Source organism: Heptranchias perlo, unplaced genomic scaffold (genome assembly GCF_035084215.1).
Source record: "Heptranchias perlo isolate sHepPer1 unplaced genomic scaffold, sHepPer1.hap1 HAP1_SCAFFOLD_183, whole genome shotgun sequence".
In the NCBI taxonomy this organism is placed as follows: Eukaryota; Metazoa; Chordata; class Chondrichthyes; order Hexanchiformes; family Hexanchidae; genus Heptranchias; species Heptranchias perlo.
In genome coordinates, this window is record NW_027139109.1 from 499,347 (window position 1) to 514,809 (window position 15,463).

At 51.9% G+C, this 15,463-nt stretch overlaps 1 protein-coding gene across 1 annotated transcript in view; it reads right to left on the minus strand.

Annotated features, from left to right (window-relative positions):
• Positions 1-480: 480 nt before the first annotated feature.
• The window catches only part of LOC137309840 (proteasome subunit beta type-8-like), a 199,366-nt gene continuing 184,383 nt past the window's right edge, over positions 481-15,463 (minus strand). Inside the window, exons 5-6 of the mRNA XM_067977856.1 lie at positions 2,388-2,592; positions 481-728 (exon numbers count right to left, since the gene is read on the minus strand). Coding sequence (XP_067833957.1) covers positions 640-728; positions 2,388-2,592 — 294 coding nt within the window. The 3' untranslated portion in view covers positions 481-639. The remainder of the gene's footprint in view (positions 729-2,387; positions 2,593-15,463) is intronic.

Sequence of the window (15,463 nt, forward strand, 5' to 3'; positions counted from 1 at the left end):
TGGAGCTCAGAAGAATGAGAGGCGATCTTATTGAAACATATAAGATTTTGAAGGGGCTTGATCGGGTGGATGCGGTAAGGATGTTCCCAAGGATGGGTGAAACTAGAACTAGGGGGCATAATCTTAGAATAAGGGGCTGCTCTTTCAAAACTGAGATGAGGAGAAACTTCTTCACTCAGAGGGTGGTAGGTCTGTGGAATTTGCTGCCCCAGGAAGCTGTGGAAGCTACATCATTAGATAAATTTAAAACAGAAATCGCCAGTTTCCTAGAAGTGAAGAGAATTAGGGGTTACAGAGAGCGGGCAGGAAATTGGACATGAATTTAGATTTGAGGTTAGGATCAGATCAGCCATGATCTTATTGAATGGCGGAGCAGGCTCGAGGGGCCGATTGGCCTACTCCTGCTCCTATTTCTTATGTTCTTATGTTTCCATCTTACTGTAAACTGACCGAAAGACCTTTATTGAATACTCAATAATGTTTTCAGAAATATTATGTTTACTTTTTAATTTTACATTTCCAAGTATTTAGGGAATCACAAACCCCAGAGAATTCACGCCCCTGTCCTGATGCAATGGAATGATTTGGTTATGTTCAGTTGCTGGTCTCTGATTTGATGGAGTGCATGCCTTCCACAGCTCACTGTGTCTCCGCTGCATACTTGTGGTGCAGAACAGCAACATCTTCCTGAGACACTTTAATCCAGCCGTCTTCTCGCATGTGATACACTGTGAAACAAAACAGACACCGTTTGCCCCTCATTCCACTAAACAACAGATTTCTTCCCTCACAATTTTCAACTTTAGTTTCATGAAAAAGTCACAAACTGGAACTTGATGTCCAAAGTGAGCAGGGGTTAAATTTCATGGATTAATCGTAGAAAGATCACTGCCACTAACAAAGCTTGTGAAAAGAGCAGAGACATAACAAGAAAGAGAGAGGGAGTCCCCACTGGGAAACCCCGACTTTAGCCGTACTTTTTCGGGTAATTCCCCAAATAATAAACAGTCTCAAAGGAGATTTCCAAATGATACTGGGAGCCTTAAAAATACAAGAACTAAAAATATAATTTTCCAAAACAGCTCCTAAGTAAAGTTCCGAGCCTCTCTCGAGCGGCCCAATGAAACACAACAATTCACTTTACGTTGCCATCGTTAATCTTTCCTGAGCTGTCGTTTTATCATCTAATGAGGTCGATTCATGGATCTCAGTGCAGAAATGTCAGAATTTAGGACTGATGATGTCACTGTGACCTAACCCCATTATTTACATAGTTGCATCTTAGCTGGAGCACATCTTACGCCCTTCCTTACTTATGGTACAACTTAAAGATGGCATAAAACTATCTCTCTAAATCCCAAATTGTGACTCTTTCCCTCCCCCCATCCCCTAAGCTGAAGCCACTGGGTTTAGGCCTGAACGAACCGTCTAAATTTCGGTTCCATGTATTATTATTCTCCTAAAGTGTAGGTTTGCGTTCCTTTAAGGGCCCAAAGCCTAATTGGTGTTAAGTAAACACTGGGTGAGTTCCTCCAAAGATCAGTTAAGAAACAGCAGGAGTTCTATCTCCTTCACACTTTTCCTCACACCAGTCTGACACACAAAGTGAGTGTGATTCTTGAAGTGAGATGGTCAGGAAATATGTGCTAGTCGTGCTAATTTTCACATTCACGAATACAAATAGACACAATGGAGATAAATGAAGTCGTGTTTCTCACATAATTTTGCTCTGCGACATGTAAACAATACATTATATTTCAGTTTTTGCGTAATTCATTGGAAAATATCAGCAACAAATTAGTGAAAATATTAACAATAATCATCATACACAGAGGGGAGCCTGTCTTTTATAAGCAGGGTCATGGAGTACAAAAGCCAAGAGGCAATGCTAAACCCATTCGAATCCTTGGTCAGGCCACAGTTAGAACATTGTATCCAGGTTAAGACACCTTACTTCAGAAGGATGTCAAGACCATGGAGAGGGAATAGACAAGATGATCCCAGGGATGATATGCTTTAGTTATGGGGAAATACTAGATATATTGGGGCTCTTTTCATTAGAATGGAGAAGGTCAGGAGGTCGTGTTATGGAGGGGCTCGAAATTCAGGGGTGAATAAGGTAAATTGGGAAAAATTGTTTCCAATAGATGGTAATTGGAGGTTATAAATTTTAGATAAACACCAAACAACCGAGGGGAAAAGGGACAGAGGGGAGAGCACAGGGGTGATGGGTGAATGGGGAAAAGGCAGGGAATGGGAAAGAGGGGAGAGCACAGGGACGGTAGGCTAAATTGCCTCCTTCTAGCTATAAAATTGTACAGTTCAGTTTACAGGTCCATGCACAGTGATAAACTTTATAAACAAAACAGCAGAAATATTGTGCTCACTGTGAACGATGCCTCCAGAGTAAGCATCGCGACGGGTTGCATGGTATATAGCACGCTGGGCCAGATCATAGGCCTCCTGCACCGAAACATCATATTTGTATCCACTGTCCATAACACCATATGCGTAACTAGAGCCGGATCCAGTGGAAAACATATTCCCAGAGAGCCTGAGTCCAGAATCATCCACATAATAAAGGCCTGGGCCCTGGAAAAGAAATTGAGAAAAAAGGGACTTTTAAACTGCTGCGAATCCAATGAGGACTTGGTGTGAGCACCTGAATCACCCCCTGAGAGGGCAGATCGGGGCAATCAGTCTCTCTCACAGAACATTCCTCAATGTCCAAACATAGTTACAGGTCACACACTGCACACAATTTATCATCACTAAAAAAACACAGTGGGACGTGTGCTGATAATCCCCAGTGTGCAGAGAGAGGGGGCAGTGTGCTGATAATCCCCAGTGTGTAAAGAGAGAGGGGGCAGTGTGCTGATAATCCCCAGTGTGTAGAGAGAGGGGGCAGTGTGCTGATAATCCCCAGTGTGTATAGAGAGAGGGGGCAGTGTGCTGATAATCCCCAGTGTGCACAGCGAGGGGGCAGTGCGCTCATAATCCCCAGTGTGTACAGAGAGGGGGCAGTGTGCTCATAATCCACAGTGTGTATAGAGAGAGGGGGCAGTGTGTTGATAATCCACAGTGTGCAGAGAGAGGGGGCAGTGTGCTGATAATCCCCAGTGTGCAGAGAGAGGGGGCAGTGTGCTGATAATCCCCAGTGTGTATAGAGAGAGGGGGCAGTGTGCTGATAAACCCCAGTGTGAACAGAGAGAGGACAGTGTGCTGATAATCCCCAGTGTGTACAGAGTGCAGTGTGCTGATAATCCCCAGTGTGAAAAGAGAGAGGGGGCAGTGTGCTGATAATCCCCAGTGTGAACAGAGAGAGGGGGCAGTGTGCTGATAATCCCCAGTGTGAAAAGAGAGAGGGGGCAGTGTGCTGATAATCCCCAGTGTGTATAGAGAGGGGGCAGTGTGCTGATAATCCCCAGTGTGTATAGAGAGGGGGCAGTGTGCTGATAATCCCCAGTGTGTTAAGAGAGGGGGCAGTGTGCTGATAATCCCCAGTGTGTTTTGACAGGGGGCAGTGTGCTGATAATCCCCAGTGTGTATAGAGAGAGGGGGCAGTGTGCTGATAATCCCCAGTGTGTGTAGAGAGAGGGGGCAGTGTGCTGATAATCCCCAGTGTGTGTAGAGAGAGGGGGCAGTGTGCTGATAATCCCCAGTGTGTCTGGAGAGGGGGCAGTGTGCTGATAATCCCCAGTGTGTACAGAGAGAGGGGGCAGTGTGCTGATAATCCCCAGTGTGTATCGAGAGAGGGGGCAGAGTGCTGATAATCCCCAGTGTGTATCGAGAGAGGGGGCAGTGTGCTGATAATCCCCAGTGTGTCTGGAGAGGGGGCAGTGTGCTGATAATCCCCAGTGTGCATAGAGAGGGGGCAGTGTTCTGATAATCCCCAGTGTGTATAGAGAGAGGGGGCAGTGTGCTGATAATCCCCAGTGTGCACAGCGAGGGGGCAGTGCGCTCATAATCCCCAGTGTGTACAGAGAGGGGGCAGTGTGCTCATAATCCCCAGTGTGTATAGAGAGAGGGGGCAGTGTGTTGATAATCCACAGTGTGCAGAGAGAGGGGGCAGTGTGCTGATAATCCCCAGTGTGCAGAGAGAGGGGGCAGTGTGCTGATAATCCCCAGTGTGTATAGAGAGAGGGGGCAGTGTGCTGATAAACCCCAGTGTGAACAGAGAGAGGACAGTGTGCTGATAATCCCCAGTGTGTACAGAGTGCAGTGTGCTGATAATCCCCAGTGTGAAAAGAGAGAGGGGGCAGTGTGCTGATAATCCCCAGTGTGAACAGAGAGAGGGGGCAGTGTGCTGATAATCCCCAGTGTGAAAAGAGAGAGGGGGCAGTGTGCTGATAATCCCCAGTGTGTATAGAGAGGGGGCAGTGTGCTGATAATCCCCAGTGTGTATAGAGAGGGGGCAGTGTGCTGATAATCCCCAGTGTGTTAAGAGAGGGGGCAGTGTGATGATAATCCCCAGTGTGTTTTGACAGGGGGCAGTGTGCTGATAATCCCCAGTGTGTATAGAGAGAGGGGGCAGTGTGCTGATAATCCCCAGTGTGTGTAGAGAGAGGGGGCAGTGTGCTGATAATCCCCAGTGTGTGTAGAGAGAGGGGGCAGTGTGCTGATAATCCCCAGTGTGTCTGGAGAGGGGGCAGTGTGCTGATAATCCCCAGTGTGTACAGAGAGAGGGGGCAGTGTGCTGATAATCCCCAGTGTGTATCGAGAGAGGGGGCAGAGTGCTGATAATCCCCAGTGTGTATCGAGAGAGGGGGCAGTGTGCTGATAATCCCCAGTGTGTCTGGAGAGGGGGCAGTGTGCTGATAATCCCCAGTGTGCATAGAGAGGGGGCAGTGTTCTGATAATCCCCAGTGTGTATAGAGAGAGGGGGCAGTGTGCTGATAATCCCCAGTGTGTATAGAGAGAGGGGGCAGTGTGCTGATAATCCCCAGTGTGTACAGAGAGGGGGCAGTGTGCTGATAATGCCCAGTGTGTTAAGAGAGGGGGCAGTGTGCTGATAATCCCCAGTGTGTACAGAGAGGGGGCAGTGTGCTGATAATGCCCAGTGTGTTAAGAGAGGGGGCAGTGTGCTGATAATCCCCAGTGTGCATAGAGAGGGGGCAGTGTGCTGATCATCCCCAGTGTGTGGAGAGAGGGGGGACAGTGTGCTGATAATCCCCAGTGTGTACAGAGAGAGGGCAGTGTGCTGATAATCCCCAGTGTGTACAGAGAGGGGGCAGTGTGATGATAATCCCCAGTGTGTACAGAGAGGGGGCAGTGTGCTGATAATCCCCAGTGTGTATAGAGAGAGGGGGCAGTGTGCTGATAATCCCCAGTGTGTACAGAGAGAGGGGGCAGTGTGCTGATAATCCCCAGTGTGCACAGAGAGGGGGCAGTGTGCTGATAAATCCCAGTGTGTACAGAGAGGGGGCAGTGTGCTGAAAATCCCCAGTGTGTATAGAGAGGGGGCAGTGTGCTGATAATCCCCAGTGTGCATAGAGAGAGGGCAGTGTGCTGATAATCCCCAGTGTGGAAAGAGAGGGGGCAGTGTGCTGATAATCCCCAGTGTGGAAAGAGAGGGGGCAGTGTGCTGATAATCCCCAGTGTGTGCAGAGAGAAGGGGCAGTGTGCTGATAATCCCCAGTGTGTGCAGAGAGGGGGCAGTGTGCTGATAATCCCCAGTGTGAAAAGAGATGGGGGCAGTGTGCTGATAATCCCCAATGTGTACAGAGAGGGGGCAGTGTGCTGATAATCCCCAGTGTGTACAGAGAGGGGGCAGTGTGCTGATAATCCCCAGTGTGAAAAGAGAGGGGGCAGTGTGCTGATAATCCCCAATGTGTACAGAGAGGGGGCAGTGTGCTGATAATGCGCAGTGTGTACAGAGAGGGGGCAGTGTGCTGATAATGCGCAGTGTGTATCGAGAGAGGGGGCAGTGTGCTGATAATCCCCAGTGTGTATCGAGAGAGGGGGCAGTGTGCTTATAATCCCCAGTGTGTATCGAGAGAGGGGACAGTGTGCTGATAATCCCCAGTGTGTAAAGAGAGAGGGGGCAGTGTGCTGATAATCCCCAGTGTGTATCGAGAGAGGGGGCAGTGTGCTGATAATCCCCAGTGTGTATCGAGAGAGGGGACAGTGTGCTGATAATCCCCAGTGTGTCTGGAGAGGGGGCAGTGTGCTGATAATCCCCAGTGTGTACACAGAGGGGGCAGTGTGCTGATAATCCGCAATGTGTACAGAGAGGGGGCAGTGTGCTGATAATCCCCAGTGTGCATAGAGAGGGGGCAGTGTGCTGATAATCCCCAGTGTGAATAGAGAGGGGGCAATGTTGATAATCCCCAGTGTGTATAGAGAGAGGGGGCAGTGTGCTGATAATCCCCAGTGTGTCTGGAGAGGGGGCAGTGTGCTGATAATCCCCAGTGTGTATTGAGAGAGGGCAGTGAACTGATAATCCCCAGTGTGTATAGAGAGGGGGAAGTGTGCTGATAATCCCCAGTGTGCACAGCGAGGGGGCAGTGCGCTCATAATCCCCAGTGTGTACAGAGAGGGGGCAGTGTGCTCATAATCCCCAGTGTGTATAGAGAGAGGGGGCAGTGTGTTGATAATCCACAGTGTGCAGAGAGAGGGGGCAGTGTGCTGATAATCCCCAGTGTGCAGAGAGAGGGGGCAGTGTGCTGATAATCCCCAGTGTGTATAGAGAGAGGGGGCAGTGTGCTGATAAACCCCAGTGTGAACAGAGAGAGGACAGTGTGCTGATAATCCCCAGTGTGTACAGAGTGCAGTGTGCTGATAATCCCCAGTGTGAAAAGAGAGAGGGGGCAGTGTGCTGATAATCCCCAGTGTGAACAGAGAGAGGGGGCAGTGTGCTGATAATCCCCAGTGTGAAAAGAGAGAGGGGGCAGTGTGCTGATAATCCCCAGTGTGTATAGAGAGGGGGCAGTGTGCTGATAATCCCCAGTGTGTATAGAGAGGGGGCAGTGTGCTGATAATCCCCAGTGTGTTAAGAGAGGGGGCAGTGTGCTGATAATCCCCAGTGTGTGCAGAGAGGGGGCAGTGTGCTGATAATCCCCAGTGTGTACAGAGAGGGGGCAGTGTGCTGATAATCCCCAGTGTGTACAGAGAGGGGGCAGTGTGCTTATAATCCCCAGTGTGCATAGAGAGGGGGCAGTGTGCTGATAATCCCCAGTGTGTCTGGAGAGGGGGCAGTGTGCTGATAATCCCCAGTGTGCACAGAGAGGGGGCAGTGTGCTGATAATCCCCAGTGTGTATCGAGAGAGGGGGCAGAGTGCTGATAATCCCCAGTGTGTATCGAGAGAGGGGGCAGTGTGCTGATAATCCCCAGTGTGTCTGGAGAGGGGGCAGTGTGCTGATAATCCCCAGTGTGCATAGAGAGGGGGCAGTGTTCTGATAATCCCCAGTGTGTATAGAGAGAGGGGGCAGTGTGCTGATAATCCCCAGTGTGTATAGAGAGAGGGGGCAGTGTGCTGATAATCCCCAGTGTGTACAGAGAGGGGGCAGTGTGCTGATAATGCCCAGTGTGTTAAGAGAGGGGGCAGTGTGCTGATAATCCCCAGTGTGTGCAGAGAGGGGGCAGTATGCTGATAATGCGCAGTGTGTATAGAGAGGGGGCAGTGTGCTGATAATCCCCAGTGTGCATAGAGAGGGGGCAGTGTGCTGATCATCCCCAGTGTGTGGAGAGAGGGGGGACAGTGTGCTGATAATCCCCAGTGTGTACAGAGAGAGGGCAGTGTGCTGATAATCCCCAGTGTGTACAGAGAGGGGGCAGTGTGATGATAATCCCCAGTGTGTACAGAGAGGGGGCAGTGTGATGATAATCCCCAGTGTGTCTCGAGAGGGGGCAGTGTGCTGATAATCCCCAGTGTGTATAGAGAGAGGGGGCAGTGTGCTGATAATCCCCAGTGTGTATAGAGAGAGGGGGCAGTGTGCTGATAATCCCCAGTGTGTACAGAGAGGGGGCAGTGTGCTGATAAATCCCAGTGTGTACAGAGAGGGGGCAGTGTGCTGAAAATCCCCAGTGTGTATAGAGAGGGGGCAGTGTGCTGATAATCCCCAGTGTGTATAGAGAGAGGGGGCAGTGTGCTGATAATCCCCAGTGTGGAAAGAGAGGGGGCAGTGTGCTGATAATCCCCAGTGTGGAAAGAGAGGGGGCAGTGTGCTGATAATCCCCAGTGTGTGCAGAGAGAAGGGGCAGTGTGCTGATAATCCCCAGTGTGTGCAGAGAGGGTGCAGTGTGCTGATAATCCCCAGTGTGAAAAGAGATGGGGGCAGTGTGCTGATAATCCCCAGTGTGTGCAGAGAGAAGGGGCAGTGTGCTGATAATCCCCAGTGTGTGCAGAGAGGGTGCAGTGTGCTGATAATCCCCAGTGTGAAAAGAGATGGGGGCAGTGTGCTGATAATCCCCAATGTGTACAGAGAGGGGGCAGTGTGCTGATAATCCCCAGTGTGTACAGAGAGGGGGCAGTGTGCTGATAATCCCCAGTGTGAAAAGAGAGGGGGCAGTGTGCTGATAATCCCCAATGTGTACAGAGAGGGGGCAGTGTGCTGATAATGCGCAGTGTGTACAGAGAGGGGGCAGTGTGCTGATAATGCGCAGTGTGTATAGAGAGGGGGCAGTGTGCTGATAATCCCCAGTGTGTATCGAGAGAGGGGGCAGTGTGCTGATAATCCCCAGTGTGTATCGAGAGAGGGGGCAGTGTGCTGATAATCCCCAGTGTGTATCGAGAGAGGGGACAGTGTGCTGATAATCCCCAGTGTGTAAAGAGAGAGGGGGCAGTGTGCTGATAATCCCCAGTGTGTATCGAGAGAGGGGGCAGTGTGCTGATAATCCCCAGTGTGTATCGAGAGAGGGGACAGTGTGCTGATAATCCCCAGTGTGTCTGGAGAGGGGGCAGTGTGCTGATAATCCCCAGTGTGTACACAGAGGGGGCAGTGTGCTGATAATCCGCAATGTGTACAGAGAGGGGGCAGTGTGCTGATAATCCCCAGTGTGCATAGAGAGGGGGCAGTGTGCTGATAATCCCCAGTGTGAATAGAGAGGGGGCAATGTTGATAATCCCCAGTGTGTATAGAGAGAGGGGGCAGTGTGCTGATAATCCCCAGTGAATATAGAGAGGGGGCAGTGTGCTGATAATCCCCAGTGTGTACAGAGAGGGGGCAGTGTGCTGATAATGCCCAGTGTGTTAAGAGAGGGGGCAGTGTGCTGATAATCCCCAGTGTGTGTAGAGAGAGGGGGCAGTGTGCTGATAATCCCCAGTGTGGAAAGAGAGAGGGGACAGTGTGCTGATAATCCACAGTGTGTCTCGAGAGGGGGCAGTGTGCTGATCATTCCCAGTGTGTATGGAGAGAGGGGGCAGTGTGCAGATAATCCCCTGTGTGTGCAGAGAGGGGTCAGTGTGCTGATAATCCCCTGTGTGTGCAGAGAGGGGGCAGTGTGCAGATAATCCCCTGTGTGTGCAGAGAGGGGGCAGTGTGCTGATAATCCCCAGTGTGTCTCGAGAGGGGGCAGTGTGCTGATAATCCCCAGTGTGAACAGAGAGGGGGCAGTGTGCTGATAATTCCCAGTGTGTATAGAGAGGGGGCAGTGTGCTGATAATCCCCAGTGTGTATAGAGAGAGGGGGCAGTGTGCTGATAATCCCCAGTGTGTATCGAGAGGGGGCAGTGTGCTGATAATCCCCAGTGTGGAAAGAGAGGGGGCAGTGTGCTGATAATTCCCAGTGTCTACAGAGAGGGGGCAGTGTGCTGATAATCCCCAGTGTGTAGAGAGAGGGGGCAGTGTGCTGATAATCCCCAGTGTGTATAGAGAGGGGGCAGTGTGCTGATAATCCCCAGTGTGTAGAGAGAGGGGGCAGTGTGCTGATAATCCCCAGTGTGTATAGAGAGGGGGCAGTGTGCTGATAATCCCCAGTGTGTACAGAGAGGGGGCAGTGTGCTGATAATCCCCAGTGTGTTTCGAGAGGGGGCAGTGTGCTGATAATCCCCAGTGTGTACAGAGAGGGGGCAGTGTGCTGATAATCCCCAGTGTGTTTCGAGAGGGGGCAGTGTGCTGATAATCCCCAGTGTGTATAGAGAGGGGGCAGTGTGCTGATAATCCCCAGTGTGTTTCGAGAGGGGGCAGTGTGCTGATAATCCCCAGTGTGTATAGAGAGAGGGCTCAGTGTGCTGATAATCCCCAGTGTGTATAGAGAGAGGGGGCAGTGTGCTGATAATCCCCAGTGTGTATAGAGAGGGGGCAGTGTGCTGATAATCCCCAGTGTGTATAGAGAGGGGGCAGTGTGCTGATAATCCCCAGTGTGTATAGAGAGGGGGCAGTGTGCTGATAATCCCCAGTGTGTATAGAGAGGGGGCAGTGTGCTGATAATCCCCAGTGTGGAAAGAGAGGGGGCAGTGTGCTGATAATTCCCAGTGTGTGCAGAGAGAAGGGGCAGTGTGCTGATAATCCCCAGTGTGGAAAGAGAGGGGGCAGTGTGCTGATAATCCCCAGTGTGTGCAGAGAGAAGGGGCAGTGTGCTGATAATCCCCAGTGTGTGCAGAGAGAAGGGGCAGTGTGCTGATAATCCCCAGTGTGTGTAGAGAGGTGGCAGTGTGCTGATAATCCCCAGTGTGTGCAGAAAGAGGGCAGAATGCTGATAATCCCCAGTGTGCACAGAGAGGGGGCAGTGTGCTGATAATCCCCAGTGTGTGCAGAAAGAGGGCAGTGTGCTGATAATCCCCAGTGTGTACAGAGAGGGGGCAGTGTGCTGATAATCCCCAGTGTGTACAGAGAGGGGGCAGTGTGCTGATAATCCCCAGTGTGTATAGAGAGGGGGCAGTGTGCTGATAATACCCAGTGTGTGTCGAGAGGGGGCAGTGTGCTGATAATCCCCAGTGTGGAAAGAGAGGGGGCAGTGTGCTGATAATCCCCAGTGTGTATAGAGGGAGGGGGCAGTGTGCTGATAATCCCCAGTGTGGAAAGAGAGGGGGCAGTGTGCTGATAATCCCCAGTGTGGAAAGAGAGGGGGCAGTGTGCTGATAATCCCCAGTGTGTGTAGAGAGGGGGCAGTGTGCTGATAATCCCCAGTGTGGAAAGAGGGGGGGCAGTGTGCTGATAATCCCCAGTGTGTGTAGAGAGGGGGCAGTGTGCTGATAAACCCCAGTGTGGAAAGAGAGGGGGCAGTGTTCTGATAATCCCCAGTGTGTATAGAGAGAGGGGGCAGTGTGCTGATAATCCCCAGTGTGTATAGAGAGAGGGGGCAGTGTGCTGATAATCCCCAGTGTGTACAGAGAGGGGGCAGTGTGCTGATAATGCCCAGTGTGTTAAGAGAGGGGGCAGTGTGCTGATAATCCCCAGTGTGTGCAGAGAGGGGGCAGTATGCTGATAATGCGCAGTGTGTATAGAGAGGGGGCAGTGTGCTGATAATCCCCAGTGTGCATAGAGAGGGGGCAGTGTGCTGATCATCCCCAGTGTGTGGAGAGAGGGGGGACAGTGTGCTGATAATCCCCAGTGTGTACAGAGAGAGGGCAGTGTGCTGATAATCCCCAGTGTGTACAGAGAGGGGGCAGTGTGATGATAATCCCCAGTGTGTACAGAGAGGGGGCAGTGTGATGATAATCCCCAGTGTGTCTCGAGAGGGGGCAGTGTGCTGATAATCCCCAGTGTGTATAGAGAGAGGGGGCAGTGTGCTGATAATCCCCAGTGTGTATAGAGAGAGGGGGCAGTGTGCTGATAATCCCCAGTGTGTACAGAGAGGGGGCAGTGTGCTGATAAATCCCAGTGTGTACAGAGAGGGGGCAGTGTGCTGAAAATCCCCAGTGTGTATAGAGAGGGGGCAGTGTGCTGATAATCCCCAGTGTGTATAGAGAGAGGGGGCAGTGTGCTGATAATCCCCAGTGTGGAAAGAGAGGGGGCAGTGTGCTGATAATCCCCAGTGTGGAAAGAGAGGGGGCAGTGTGCTGATAATCCCCAGTGTGTGCAGAGAGAAGGGGCAGTGTGCTGATAATCCCCAGTGTGTGCAGAGAGGGTGCAGTGTGCTGATAATCCCCAGTGTGAAAAGAGATGGGGGCAGTGTGCTGATAATCCCCAGTGTGTGCAGAGAGAAGGGGCAGTGTGCTGATAATCCCCAGTGTGTGCAGAGAGGGTGCAGTGTGCTGATAATCCCCAGTGTGAAAAGAGATGGGGGCAGTGTGCTGATAATCCCCAATGTGTACAGAGAGGGGGCAGTGTGCTGATAATCCCCAGTGTGTACAGAGAGGGGGCAGTGTGCTGATAATCCCCAGTGTGAAAAGAGAGGGGGCAGTGTGCTGATAATCCCCAATGTGTACAGAGAGGGGGCAGTGTGCTGATAATGCGCAGTGTGTACAGAGAGGGGGCAGTGTGCTGATAATGCGCAGTGTGTATAGAGAGGGGGCAGTGTGCTGATAATCCCCAGTGTGTATCGAGAGAGGGGGCAGTGTGCTGATAATCCCCAGTGTGTATCGAGAGAGGGGGCAGTGTGCTGATAATCCCCAGTGTGTATCGAGAGAGGGGACAGTGTGCTGATAATCCCCAGTGTGTAAAGAGAGAGGGGGCAGTGTGCTGATAATCCCCAGTGTGTATCGAGAGAGGGGGCAGTGTGCTGATAATCCCCAGTGTGTATCGAGAGAGGGGACAGTGTGCTGATAATCCCCAGTGTGTCTGGAGAGGGGGCAGTGTGCTGATAATCCCCAGTGTGTACACAGAGGGGGCAGTGTGCTGATAATCCGCAATGTGTACAGAGAGGGGGCAGTGTGCTGATAATCCCCAGTGTGCATAGAGAGGGGGCAGTGTGCTGATAATCCCCAGTGTGAATAGAGAGGGGGCAATGTTGATAATCCCCAGTGTGTATAGAGAGAGGGGGCAGTGTGCTGATAATCCCCAGTGAATATAGAGAGGGGGCAGTGTGCTGATAATCCCCAGTGTGTACAGAGAGGGGGCAGTGTGCTGATAATGCCCAGTGTGTTAAGAGAGGGGGCAGTGTGCTGATAATCCCCAGTGTGTGTAGAGAGAGGGGGCAGTGTGCTGATAATCCCCAGTGTGGAAAGAGAGAGGGGACAGTGTGCTGATAATCCACAGTGTGTCTCGAGAGGGGGCAGTGTGCTGATCATTCCCAGTGTGTATGGAGAGAGGGGGCAGTGTGCAGATAATCCCCTGTGTGTGCAGAGAGGGGTCAGTGTGCTGATAATCCCCTGTGTGTGCAGAGAGGGGGCAGTGTGCAGATAATCCCCTGTGTGTGCAGAGAGGGGGCAGTGTGCTGATAATCCCCAGTGTGTCTCGAGAGGGGGCAGTGTGCTGATAATCCCCAGTGTGAACAGAGAGGGGGCAGTGTGCTGATAATTCCCAGTGTGTATAGAGAGGGGGCAGTGTGCTGATAATCCCCAGTGTGTATAGAGAGAGGGGGCAGTGTGCTGATAATCCCCAGTGTGTATCGAGAGGGGGCAGTGTGCTGATAATCCCCAGTGTGGAAAGAGAGGGGGCAGTGTGCTGATAATTCCCAGTGTCTACAGAGAGGGGGCAGTGTGCTGATAATCCCCAGTGTGTAGAGAGAGGGGGCAGTGTGCTGATAATCCCCAGTGTGTATAGAGAGGGGGCAGTGTGCTGATAATCCCCAGTGTGTAGAGAGAGGGGGCAGTGTGCTGATAATCCCCAGTGTGTATAGAGAGGGGGCAGTGTGCTGATAATCCCCAGTGTGTACAGAGAGGGGGCAGTGTGCTGATAATCCCCAGTGTGTTTCGAGAGGGGGCAGTGTGCTGATAATCCCCAGTGTGTACAGAGAGGGGGCAGTGTGCTGATAATCCCCAGTGTGTTTCGAGAGGGGGCAGTGTGCTGATAATCCCCAGTGTGTATAGAGAGGGGGCAGTGTGCTGATAATCCCCAGTGTGTTTCGAGAGGGGGCAGTGTGCTGATAATCCCCAGTGTGTATAGAGAGAGGGCTCAGTGTGCTGATAATCCCCAGTGTGTATAGAGAGAGGGGGCAGTGTGCTGATAATCCCCAGTGTGTATAGAGAGGGGGCAGTGTGCTGATAATCCCCAGTGTGTATAGAGAGGGGGCAGTGTGCTGATAATCCCCAGTGTGTATAGAGAGGGGGCAGTGTGCTGATAATCCCCAGTGTGTATAGAGAGGGGGCAGTGTGCTGATAATCCCCAGTGTGGAAAGAGAGGGGGCAGTGTGCTGATAATTCCCAGTGTGTGCAGAGAGAAGGGGCAGTGTGCTGATAATCCCCAGTGTGGAAAGAGAGGGGGCAGTGTGCTGATAATCCCCAGTGTGTGCAGAGAGAAGGGGCAGTGTGCTGATAATCCCCAGTGTGTGCAGAGAGAAGGGGCAGTGTGCTGATAATCCCCAGTGTGTGTAGAGAGGTGGCAGTGTGCTGATAATCCCCAGTGTGTGCAGAAAGAGGGCAGAATGCTGATAATCCCCAGTGTGCACAGAGAGGGGGCAGTGTGCTGATAATCCCCAGTGTGTGCAGAAAGAGGGCAGTGTGCTGATAATCCCCAGTGTGTACAGAGAGGGGGCAGTGTGCTGATAATCCCCAGTGTGTACAGAGAGGGGGCAGTGTGCTGATAATCCCCAGTGTGTATAGAGAGGGGGCAGTGTGCTGATAATACCCAGTGTGTGTCGAGAGGGGGCAGTGTGCTGATAATCCCCAGTGTGGAAAGAGAGGGGGCAGTGTGCTGATAATCCCCAGTGTGTATAGAGGGAGGGGGCAGTGTGCTGATAATCCCCAGTGTGGAAAGAGAGGGGGCAGTGTGCTGATAATCCCCAGTGTGGAAAGAGAGGGGGCAGTGTGCTGATAATCCCCAGTGTGTGTAGAGAGGGGGCAGTGTGCTGATAATCCCCAGTGTGGAAAGAGGGGGGGCAGTGTGCTGATAATCCCCAGTGTGTGTAGAGAGGGGGCAGTGTGCTGATAAACCCCAGTGTGGAAAGAGAGGGGGCAGTGTGCTGATAATCCCCAGTGTGGAAAGAGAGGGGGCAGTGTGCTGATAATCCCCAGTGTGTGCAGAGAGAGGGCAGTGTGCTGATAATCCCCAGTGTGTACAGAGAGGGGGCAGTGTGCTGATAATCCCCAGTGTGTGCAGAGAGAGGGCAGTGTGCTGATAATCCCCAGTGTGTATCGAGAGGGGGCAGTGTGCTGATAATCCCCAGTGTGTGTAGAGAGGGGGCAGTGTGCTGATAATCCCCAGTGTGTACAGAGAGGGGGCAGTGTGCTGATAATCCCCAGTGTGTATAGAGAGGGGGCAGTGTGCTGATAATCCCCAGTGTGTACAGAGAGGGGGCAGTGTGCTGATAATCCCCAGTGTGTACTGAGAGAGGGCAGTGTGCTGATAATCCCCAGTGTGAAAAGAGATGGGGGCAGTGTGCTGATAATCCCCAGTGTGTGTCGAGGGAGGGCAGTGTGCTGATAATCCCCAGTGTGTGTCGAGAGGGGGCAGTATGCTGATAATCCCCAGTGTGTGCAGAG